The sequence below is a fragment of the Procambarus clarkii genome, chromosome 19 (assembly GCF_040958095.1).
Source record: "Procambarus clarkii isolate CNS0578487 chromosome 19, FALCON_Pclarkii_2.0, whole genome shotgun sequence".
Lineage (NCBI taxonomy): Eukaryota > Metazoa > Arthropoda > Malacostraca > Decapoda > Cambaridae > Procambarus > Procambarus clarkii.
In genome coordinates this window covers 2,241,237-2,253,284 of record NC_091168.1, presented here as the reverse complement: position 1 = coordinate 2,253,284, position 12,048 = coordinate 2,241,237, and the positions used below count along the sequence as shown (strand labels likewise).

At 46.2% G+C, this 12,048-nt stretch overlaps 1 protein-coding gene across 1 annotated transcript; it reads left to right on the top strand.

Annotated features, from left to right (window-relative positions):
- Nucleotides 1-929: 929 nt before the first annotated feature.
- LOC123749721 (homeobox protein HOX3-like) lies at nt 930-11,683 on the top strand. Its single transcript, XM_069327549.1, has 2 exons — nt 930-965; nt 10,515-11,683. Exons 1-2 carry the CDS (start codon nt 950-952, stop codon nt 11,156-11,158), a joined length of 660 nt encoding a protein of 219 aa, XP_069183650.1. The 5' UTR covers nt 930-949; the 3' UTR covers nt 11,159-11,683.
- Nucleotides 11,684-12,048: the final 365 nt, after the last annotated feature.

The window sequence follows — 12,048 nt, the reverse complement described above, 5'->3', positions numbered from 1 at the left end:
ATCTTGATATTTGGGCCACACTGTAGCTTGATCCGCACTTCCTGGCGAAGTTCCCAGTTCTTGGCTACCGGGGTTCGAATCCTGGCAAGGTCGCCAGTTCTCTGTCACGTGGGGGGTGGTAGGCCGGGGCTCTGCTAGCACTCGGCTGCTAGGGGCTCAAAAGGCCGAATACTCAGCCCCTCCGACTCCTGGGATTCACCGGAGTCTCCTTGGTCACACAGGAGAGGACCAACAATGCCCACCTCCGCAGGTCTTTGCTTCCACCACAAAAGGGGGTGCCACTGATTCACCCTGGAAGCCCTTCAGTCAAACACGCGGAAACTGCTGTTAACAGTTCCGGCCTAGACCCGTGGAGGAGTGAAGGAAGACTCAGGCTTACCTTATAACAATAACCTCCCTGAGTCTTGCCTGCCAGACAAAAAGGTTGCAGGAACTCCTTTCCTGCCTGTCTTTTCTCGGGTCGGGTCACTTCTGACGTTGGCGCCGCCCGGGGCACTCGGTGACGTCATGGCGGGCCCTGATTTGTCGCCCGCGACCTAAGTCGGCCAATCCGCGATCAGCCAGTGTCCCTTCCAAAAGGTCATATCTGCATTAGGGGATACTCTTTCATTTTAAAACAGGGTGCCAATTTCCCTTTATTTACAACTTATAATGTAACTTCCTTCCCTTTACTGGCAGCCGGTCTGGTCGCCACATATATCATTGGACTCCCTGAACCTCAGAGAATCAGTAGGGAGAGCTGATATGACTCTTAAAGCAGGCAAACGAAAGAGATAGGAGAGGGCACCGTAACAGTACGTTGAAGAGGCCTGTCAGGTTATATTTGTTTCTCCTTCTTTGGTTTTCTTTATAAAAAAAATCCCCCCCGTCCCCCCCCCCTCCACGTTCTTAGTTGTAATGTTTTCTAGTTGCCTTGTTCCTCCTCAGTTCAGCCTTGGTCTCTGACAGGATGGGTTATTCTCCAGGTATCTCCCGTTTATTTGTTTTGAGTTTTGTTTAATGCAATTTTGTCTTGCTTTGTTTCGTTAAATGTCAGAGAGGTTATATATATGTATAGGTTTTTAATGTGTGTATGTTTGGGTGTATGTATGTGTTGAAAGTCTGATTATTCTTGCATGCATATTCTTGCTGGGAATTTTGAGTAGTCTTTAATTCATACTCATTTTACCTGGGTGGAGCTTTGTATATATTGAAGAGTAGTACTGACCATCCTACCCAACCCCGTAAGTTAGTATGGAACTGTAGACAGAATAAATAATAATGATATACACCCGTGTAACCCACCCGCCAACAGGTTGGTGGGTATACATAAGGTTGTAACTATCTTTTTTTAAAGTTTGATCAGCAGAGCTTGTCGATTGTCCTTGAGAAGTCGTATTTTTCACTATGTATATAATTTAAAGTTTTTCTAAATGCGTAGAGGCGGTGTAAACATAACGTAAAAATCATAATAAGGGCTGTAGATGAAGAAATTGAGGAGGGGGGGGGGGGTTAATTAGGTGAAGGAAGCAGGTCTGGAGTGGTGGCGGCCGCGCCTGGCCACCAGTTGATATATTTGGTCAGGTTGTCAACAACCGCTGTTAAACTCGACCGACGCACTGCTCACTAAAGCCATCTTATACCCAGCTGTTTACTGGGGGGGGGGAGGGGTATTTGTATATACTCTTCAATATATACAAACCTATACCGGCAAGATCGGCAAGAGTTTCTTGTTGGGTGTCCTGTCTATAATTGTGGCTCCATGGTGGGTGTGGGGGCACATTCGTGAATAACGTTTTCCTCTTTTTCATGTCGGATAATGTTTTCCTTGTACCTTCTCAGACTTGTGGGGTGGGCGACCAAGCCTCGGAGTCCAACTGTGTTGGACGACCAGGCCCTATAACCCCTGCTGCACTGGGCTCCTCCCTCCTGACTACTCCCCTCCCTCCTCTGCAGTAGGGTAGAGTTCTCAGTCCCCAGTGGTGACCACCTCGTCCTCTGGCACGGCTCAGTCTCTCATTGTGACTACTCGCCTCTCTCTCTTGGGGGGGGGGGGAGGGGGGTGGTTCTCAACGCTGTCGCCGACACGGCCGCACTCGCACGATTCTTTCCTGTAATAATACAACGCCTTATTTGGTCCCGCTATGTGGGCTAAATACATTATCTAGAACATCTGGATTTTACTCCCCCTGACCATTTCTCCCTCCATAAAAACCTTGTTGATTCGGATGCCTCTGTTACTTTTAACTCCACCAATTACGGTACGCGTGTCGTCGCTGCTCCTTCTCAGGATGCAGCTAATCCCTTAGCTTTGTCCTGCATTGAAGAGACCCCTGTTCGGGTCTCTAAAAACGCTCGGTTAAATGCCAATGTTGGCACTGTTCTCCTCCAACACAATGTTGCAACTGGTGTTTGGGACCTAAAAGATTGCTATGAGGATATTAGACATATCCTCGAAGCCCAAGGCCATTCTGTCCTCCAGGTGGACACGTTTACTCGACCCCCTCGTGGTCGTGTAAACGTGTCCCTCCGCCCTCTATTATTCTTGCTGGTGCCAGATGTTCCGTTCAAGAGTACATTTCCCCCTCCTAGCCTTTGCAATAACTGTTGGAAGTTCCGGCGAGGTGTCCTCAAATGGACAAGTACTGTCTCTGTTCCATGTGTGGGGATGAGAAATTCTAAGTCAGAGTGCACTTCTCTCTAGGCTCGCTGCCTCAATTGCGGTGAGGCCCACCCTACCTTCTCATGCTCGTGTATACACTACAAACTCCAGGAAGCCGTCCTCAACTTGAAGCACCTTGATAATGTCTTATTTTCCGGAAGAGACGCGAAGTTCGTCTCGTCCCTTTCGCGTGTTGCGTTCTACCTCTCCTCGTCCTTCCCACCTTCCCCAGTCTCAACCGTTTCCAGGCCTTGAACCCGACCACACCCACCACCTCCTTCCCTATTTCTTTGCCTTCTTTCCTGGAAGGTCTCCCTTCTGGTTCTCCATCTGGGGGTTCCTGCCCTATCCTACCCAGTCCACCATATCTCTTTTGTCTTCTTCCCCATCTCTCCTCACTTTCCCCCCCCCCCCCCCACCGCCCCAGTCTCTTGACCCTCCACGCCACCTGTCTGTCCAGGCTGATATCCATAATCCTCCAAGCAATCTTCGTGTTCGCTCTCGTTCCTCATCTCCTGCTGAGACCATGGAGTCTGTCGCCCGGTACGTTGTTACTGGAACGCCTGTCTCTTAGTCAGAAATGTAAGCCTGGCTCCTCTCCAGCAGGTAAGAAGTCCCCTCCCTCTGACTGTCATTACGTCCCCCTCCCATTTCAGTGGTCGGACCCCCGGTCCCAAATATGGAGGTTTCTTTCGACCCCCGATTCCCTCTCGGTTGCTGCCCTTGCCGAGGTGCACTCCCTGATTTCTGCCCCTCCCTCGTCCAGCTGTCTTTGCCTGCCCCTCTCGGTTGTCTCCTCTTCCTCCGGATCTCATCAGTCCGCCTATGGTGTCCTCTCGCTCCCTTCCCTCTATCCGTAAGTGTACCTATGGCCCCCTAACCCAGATTTTGCTGATCCTGACTCTGAAATTCTTTAATAAACTGTTCTTTACCTTTATTTCTTGTTCTGTTACTGTCCTTTCTCTTTGATAATGTCTATTCTTGGGTGGAATATTCGTGAATTTTATGCGAACTTCCATGAACTCCCACTTTTAATTAGTTTTCGCCACATTGTGTTTCTCTCCAGGAACCAATGCTTGGTGGTCGTCCTGGTCACTTAAGTAGTTATTCCTTTCTACCCCCCCAGTTCTTGCTGGGACCCATAAGTCTACTGCTCTCTTAATTCGTTCTGATATTCCCTTCGTCCTCCTATTTCTTCCATCACCTATCCATTGTTCTGCTGCCTGTGTTTTTGTATGTAAATGGTAGTCTGTTCCAGGTCTTCTCCCCCCCCCCCCAAAAAAAAGTCCTGCTTTCCTTTCCTGATCTTAAACACCACCTGGGCTCCTTGCCAGAGCAGGTGCTCCTTTTGGGTGATTTAAACTGTCGACATTGCCTCTGGGGTAATATTCTGACAAACACCCGAGGCAGTCTTCTCGAACCGTTCGTTCTCGCTTCTTCTCTCTTCTGAATTCTGGTGAGCCCACATGTGTGGAATCTCGAACTCGCACCCTTTCCTTTCTCGGTCTTTCTCTCTGCACGTTGTCCCTTTACTTAGGTTTCACGTGGCACGTTCTTGATGACATCCATAAGTGATCACTTCCCCATTCCTAGTTTCCTTTTTCTCTTTCCACCCTCGCGTGTCCTTCCCTTGGTGGCAGTTTGCCAAGGCTGACTGGAGCCTATTCTCCCTCCGTGCAATTATCTGACCTCTCTTCTCTGCCTCTTTCTCGCGCCCTACTTCTTTATGACAGTCTTCAACGCTGCCCTCCGGTCTGTTCCTCGCTTTTCCTCCTGTGGCGCATGGAAGTGCGTACCCTGGTGGAATGCGGACTGTGCTCAGGCTGTCCACTCTAAGTGTGCAGCCTGGAAGAAACGCCGCCGCCTGCAGACGGCAGATTCTTTTTTGTTTCGGAAGGAAAGTGCTGTGCCCTGTAGGAACATCCATACAGCTAAACGTGAGTTGGAAATGTTCCAACTCACGAGGAGTGTTCCAACTGTTCAAAATGTTCCAACTCGCCAACTCAATGAGTTGGAAATCTTGCAGAAAATCTGCAAGATTGCGGGAAAGTTCGTTCCAGATATCAAGCCGGTTCTCCACCTCCGTGGAACTCTTGTGGTGGATCCAGTGAAGTTCGCGACCGAACTGGGTTCCCACTTTTCTTCCGTTGGCTCTGGTTCTCATCTTCCTCAATGCTTCCTTCTTCGTATGCCTGTTCTTGAATCTTGTCATTTAGATTTCCACACTCGTCTCCACCTTCCCTATAACGATCCTATCTCTTTCTGAACTTCAGTCTGCCCAGGCCCTCTGTGAATTTACGGCAGCGGGCTCGGATGACGCTCATTATGAGATGCTTCGCCATCTCCCTCCATGCATGTCTAGGTATTTAGTCTGTATAACCAGGTCTGGGAGTCATCGTCCGTCCCTGAGGACTGGCTCGATGCCTTTGTACTCCCTATTCGGAAACCAGGGTCTCTCGGTACGATCCTTAAGGACTTCCGCTCTACTGCTCTCAAGAGTTATTTGAAAGTTCTTTGAGCGCATGGTAAATGTCAGTCTGATGTTATTCCTGGAACATCACCAACTCTCTCCTACTCAATTTGGTTTTCGCAAGTACCGCAGTACGACTGATGTCCTGGTAAACTTGGTCTATTTTCGTACTGCTTTTGCTGCGAAGAGCTCCGTTGTTGCTGTCCTTTTTGACCTGGAAAAGGCTTACGAAACGAATTGCAGATACCATATTCAGTCCCAACTTCGTTCTTTTGGCCTTTGCCATGGTAATCTTCCCCCTCGTCCTTCAAAGGTTTCTGTCTTGTATCTTTAATCAGGCTCGGCACCACTCTCTCTGCATCTTTTCGGCAGTATGAAGGTACTCATAACCTTCATGAAGGTATAGTACTCATAACACCACCCCAACGTAGTGTTATGAGTACTACACTTTTTCTGGTTGCCCTAAATGGTCTTCTTTCCTCCCTTCGTTCTGGCGTCTTCTCCACCCTTTGTTGCCGATCTTACTTTTTGCTGTTGGGGTGGTGTTTCGCGCCTCTTTCAACAGCGGCTTCAACTTGCGATTGATGCCGTGTCATCTTGGGCCACCAATCATGGCTTAAAGTTCTCTACTACTAAAACTTGTGCCATAACTTTTACTCGGAAGTGGGGTCGTTCTTCGTCCCTCTGTCACTCATGGTCATCTCCTAGAGTACAAAGATTCCACGAAGCTTTTGGGGTTAATCTTTGACACTTGTTTGTCTTGGTCGCCCCATGTCTCTTACCTCTGTGTTGAATGCTCTAAGGCCTTTAACCTACTTGGTTTTGTCCCATACTTCTTGGGGAGCGAATAGGTGCACACTCTTCTATTTGCATTCTCGCTCGTCCTATCTATACCAGATTATGGTTGCCCTGCATACTCTTCTGCTTCTACTTTTCGCCATCTTGATCCTTTGCACCATACTGGGTTGCGCTTCAGCTCTGGTGCTTTTCGTTAAACGCCTACCCTCGGCTTGTACGCTGACACTGGCTTTCTCTCCAGGACCACCGTGTTCGTTAAAGTCTTCGCTATCTTGCACGATCCTTACAGCATCCTCACTCTCGTCTCTATCTTGCTTTGACTTTTACCCCCACCTGTAGTTCCTCTTCACCACCTTCCTCTTTCTTTCCGTTTGTCTCGCATAAAAGATACTCTTTCGGTTCGTATTACCAATGTTTCTCCTCGTATTGTTCCATCCCTGCCCCCCATGGAGGGTCCCCCTTCCCAAATTTTGTACTTCTGACCCACATCACTAAAGCTTTTACTCCTCCTACAGTTCTGAAATGCCTCTTCTTTGGGTACTTTTCTTACTCCCACTCCGTTCCCATCTTCACCGATGGGTCTAAGTCTGCTGAAGGTGTGGGATGCTGGTTTTTTCCTGACCACACTTTGTATGTGTCGCCTTCCTCTGGCGACACATTCTTCTCTCGACTCTTCTTCCATCTTCACAGCAGAACTTTATGCTCTTCGTCTCCTGCTTTCCCGGTCTCAATCCTCCTTTGTAGTGGTGGTAGACTCTCATAGTGCCCTAATGTCTTTAGGGTCCTTTAACCCGGTCCACCCGGTGATCATAGATTTTCAACATTGGCTGTTTCTTATCTCCAGTAAATTTAAGTCGGTTGTGTTTTGTCGAGTTCCCAGCCATGTTGGTGTCTTTAAATGAGCGTGCGGATGCTGCAGTTAAGGAAGCTATCCACATTTGTCCTATCTCCCTTTAAGGTATTCCTGAGTCAGACTTTTACCCAGTTATTCATGCCTCCATCCTTGCCCACTGGCAGAGTTGTTAGTTTTCAGTTATTGATAACAAACTGCGTACTCTTAGGAGTCGTGTGTCCCAGTGGCCTTTCTCCTGCCACTGTAACTGGCGATGGGAAACGGCTCTGGCAAGGTTACCCATTTAACTTACGCTCAACAGAGCGCTACCTGCCTCCTTAGTGTCCAAATTGCATTGTCCCTCTTTCGGTCGTGCATATCCTTGTTGAATGTCCTGACTTCCAGGACAAGCATGTCTAGTTTTCCGACCTTCCCCCATGGTTGCTTGTCCCTTGATAGAAATCTTGGTGACTCGGTTACTTTTGATTTCGTTCGCCTTGTGCGTTTCTGTTCTCGTATTGCATCTTTGGTGATATTTAGTGCCCTCTGATTATCCTGCACATATGATGGTGCTACATAGCCTTCCTAGTTTGGTGCCTTCTATTGATAATTACTTGATTTTAATTTTCCGCTGACTATCGGATAATTTTATATTTTGAACTAGTAGCACTTTGAAAAATTTGTGAGATTTAGTTTACCCCAAAATACAAAAATTATGCACTAGTATACATTAAATACTCGAATCCCTGCCTCCCGAGCCTGGTATCAGTAACTTGCTAAAGACGAAACGGTACCCAAAAGCCATTATAGTGGGGGTTGCGGGGGGAACGGGGGGAGGGGGGGAAGGTTAAGTACTAAATCTTCTTGCTACCCATCCAGTCGGTACTAAAGTACTTTTCCGTGCGCCACTACTAACAGTCGCCTTCACCTCTCCACCCCTCCCCCCCCCAGCCTTGTTACCTACCAAATGTGTGGGGTGGGAGGGAGGGGCCTCCTCCACCCCACAAACACCGCCTAGAGACCACCCTGAGTGTAACCACCCATTGCATTGTTTGAGGGATAGTGCTTTCAGGCACTAAGATGGATCACGAAGGGGAGGAAGGGTCGCGGTGAGGTGTTATATTGATGCTTATCGTGTCTGAGTGGCTGGAGGTATTAGTAGACTGGAGGGAGAAGGGGAGGTAAATCTTGGTGGAAGCTGTTAAGTCACTGTTTAAGATTGTGTGAACCTCGCAGACATCTTTAAGTGTAAAGTGTCATGGTATACTTCGCCCATGTGTTTTACCCATCTATACCTTTAAAAACGCTCTAATTTGAACCATCCACACTCCCTCTGGCTGTTGAAGGTGACGATATTAATTATGCCAAAGACTATAAAATTAGAGCTATTCAGGGCCTTACCTCGGTGCCGAGGTAACTGAGGAAAGGAGGATAGTCGCAAATCGGTGACAGTACGCTGGTACAACATGATTGCAGCTGGCATTGCCAGTCATTATGGACGAAGAGTTGTGGCCGCGGGAGAGAATCCGTAATAGCGAGTATCGGTCTAGGATTGAAATATCCAGAGATTCGGAATGAAAACAGTTGAGCAGTTTAGTTGCAGCATCTGGAGTGACGGACACCGCCTTGACCACTATCTACGGGACTGTGGATATTTTATATATTACAAAGTGGAGAATAATAAACCCTACATTGTTGAGTTGTTAGAACATTATTTGGCAAATATAGATGCGGTTCTAAACTCTCCATTTAGCACTTGCAAGACTGGGGGGGTTGGGGGGGGGAATTAAAAGTTAATTAAAAGGGAATTAACAAATGTTAATTTTTCGTCGTCGTCTCCACCACCACTTGACCGTAAAGAAAGTCTCGGCTGAATCTAGGTAAGTGTAAAGATGAACAACCCAGCGGGTGCCTATTCCTTAAGGCTGAAGGGGGGGGGGGGGTCTTCTAAATGCTACTATGGTGTATATCCACTCACAGGACGAGTGGCACTGCCTAATAAACTCCCTCGTGGCAAAATTAGTCTGAGTGGACAGTTCTCAAAACAGCATTATTTTCGGAAGAACTGGAACAATCACTTTTATGTCTATTGCTCGCTCTTGGAACTTTTCCCCAAAGACTTCTTGGTGGCACGTTAATAGTACGTATTTGAGTTAGTTTAAGCTTATTAATCCCTCCCGCTCCCCCTTTCCAGCCCTGGAAGGATGAACCCCTCTTCTGAAGGCCGTAAACGGTGTAAAACTTCTAAAACACTGTACGTCCACAAAAGTGAAATACGTCGAAGTATATTTGTCACTTGTGTTTTTGAGTTTGGCTCTTGGGGGCAAGGGCTCCAGATGGCAAAGAAAATGCATTAATTGAATACTAGTTAGATTTCAAACTTCTGACTCGTTGTATATGAAAAGGGTTTCATCTGGCCAGTCTCGGCATCATAGCATAAATATGGAGAAAACAAATAGTGAAGGTGTCAAAATTATTCCAAAATGGTCAAATGATTATCAAAAAAGTGAAAACTGAAATCAAATTTGACTCGGCTATCACAATAGCGCATATTAAAAAAAATTGTTCTATTCAAAAAAGTTAAAAATTTAGTTTTCAATTTTTTTTTTTATCGGACAATTTGCTTGAAACTTACACTTTACATACTTTCTCTACAATCCCGTGTAAGCGTTTTTTTCCCAAGTTCATTTATTGATTTTATAATGCCAATAAACATGACTGTGTAATTTTTTTAGGGGGGTACTTTGAATATATGTATTAGGGAAAACTATTAGGGAAAACTAAAGATTTTCTGGAAACTCCTTAACTCCGGATCCTTTATATGCTAATGTGTCGGAAAAGTGTTATAGAATGATTATATCTGAGAGGTGTTTGTTTATTGACACTTGAAAATGTGTAAAATTCGTTGAAAAAAGTCTTTTCTATTTACGCTGCAGTACTTAAACTTGGAACAATTGCAGCCCTTTTCATATACTAGTAAAAAAATATTGGTTGACATTGAACAACTTTTATGAAACCATGCCCATGCCCCCTTAACAACCGCCAGAGGGATATTATAGCCACTGTAGTACCTAGTTTTAATAATAAATTTAGGTGGGACTAAATGGCAGATGCTGGTAACTATAATAATTGATGGTAGGTGGATCTTTACTCTTAACCTTGGGTTCAATAAATTGTCTAGTGTAAACAGGGCTTCTGTAACTATTTATACACTGCAGATGAGAGGTGGGAACTTAATAAAAGCTCGACCCTCTGCAAGCACAAATAGGAGAGTACTATGGTGTTACACCAACTTGGCAAACCTTGCTAGATTATCTGATGCAGTTGCAGCACAATTCTTAAAGCACTAGTGTGCAAACTGAATGTGTTAGCAGGGAGTGGGAAATATACTTAATGCTTAACAATAAAGGTGACTCCACAACACGGTTCATTGTCAATGAAGTAAAGACTTGAATGGTGAATAATTTGTGAGCAAATAATTGAAAATTCTTGTATGAATAAAGGCACAGTAGACCGAAAGTGGTAATAACAAAGATGGCAGTTTTCTAGTAAAAAACCTAAATAATAACAAATATTGAAGTGTTGACTTAAAGTTGGTCTTAACTGCCTGGGAAATGCTGTTTTTAGTTCGGCGTTTCTAATTATTAATTAAAACTCATGGTTTCTTGCATTGTTTTAATGGAGCACCTTAATAGGTGCTAGGACAGAGAACCACATCATAAAGTGGTTGTAACAAAGCTGTGCATTAGTCATTAATGTTAGCTTCTCCACAGATTACGAAGTCAGCAGTACTGCTGCAGGATTAAACGCCAGCCCTGCTGCCCTGCCTGGGGGTGGGTCTGCTAGAAGAACACGCACGGTCTACACTTCAGCTCAGCTTGTCGAACTAGAGAAGGAGTTCCGCTTCAAAAGTTACCCGTGTCGGGCAAGGCGGATAAAAATTGCGGCGTCGCTCAGCCTGTCTGAACGGCAGATCATGGTATGGTTTCAGAACCGTCGGATGAAGTATAAGAAGCAGAAATCCGAGGGAATATTCGACAAGAGCCCCAGTTCACCGTGTGCATCACCTGCTATGTCTATGCCAACCGCATCCCCTTCAAGCGAATTAAACGCCTTCTCTCCAGCCAACCAGTTTCACTGCGGGGGTCATCAGCAGTCGTCACACGGGTCGGGAGTGTCCAGTCCTCAGCACCTACAAGAAGCTCTTCACTACTTCCCTAGCAATTACAGTGGGCCCAATCATTACAACAGATCCGGTATGGTCGCCTCCATGACTGGACACCATGGACCCACGCCCCACTACATGGCGCCCACTAACTTCTCTCCTGCCGTCAGCATATACGACATGCAATTGATGGGACAAGGTCATTATGGGTATCAATACAACCTGCACATGCCATGCCCACCGCCCCTATAAGAGTACCCACCCTACCCTCTGTTGCATATGCCCTCAGTCGCAACAGATTGGACAAATGAGTTACGACACGAGCAAAGAGACACTAACCAGCCTGTAGACTATCTCTAGTTCATCTATGGGAAGTCTGGCTGGCTTTCCCTCTTCCCTTCCCCCCCCCCCCCCCCGCCCTCCTGCCCCCTCGTGCCAAAGGACAATTATTTATCGCCGAGGCAGCATGGGCAGAAAAGATAGCTAGTGGCGTGTATCTTTATTAATCTCTAAAGACGTCGAAGATGCTAGAATGTTTACATAGTGCTGAAGGCTGAAATTCCACACAACCGTTGTTGGCAGTGAGCGTGGAACGTCAGTGTTACCTGATATATTGTGGTGGGTGGCCTTTCTCTCCACGCTCTCCCACCCCCATCCCCCAGGATGGGGCAAGTGTAGGTTCTGTTATCCTTTAGGGGAGTATGGAGGGGGGTGAAACTAAAGAATAAATTTAGACATTTGTAAAGATGGTATAAAGTCGACTCTATCCTAATTAAACTTAAGATTAATCATAGTTACCTAGCATGTAAGAAAATTTATTTGGTTAGTAGTATTAAATATGAAAACTTAGCAATGGCTTAACTAAGTGTGTAACTATCCACAATAATTTTATTTGGTGTCATTTTTCAGTAACATTTTAACATGAGTGAGATTTCATCGAGGTTTATTGAGGTAAATGCCTTAAATGGGATGAGGCAGCTCAAGTTAGTCTCGCCCAGTTCTTTAATTTTGTTTATCGTGAATTTATTTATGGAACCCCCTCCCAATTCGGCCCGTTGGCGCTGTGAGGGGGCTTGGTGGTCGGCTGATGGAGTGTGATGCGCCATGGGACGGTCCTGTGTCTTTTTTTTTTGACCTTGTGC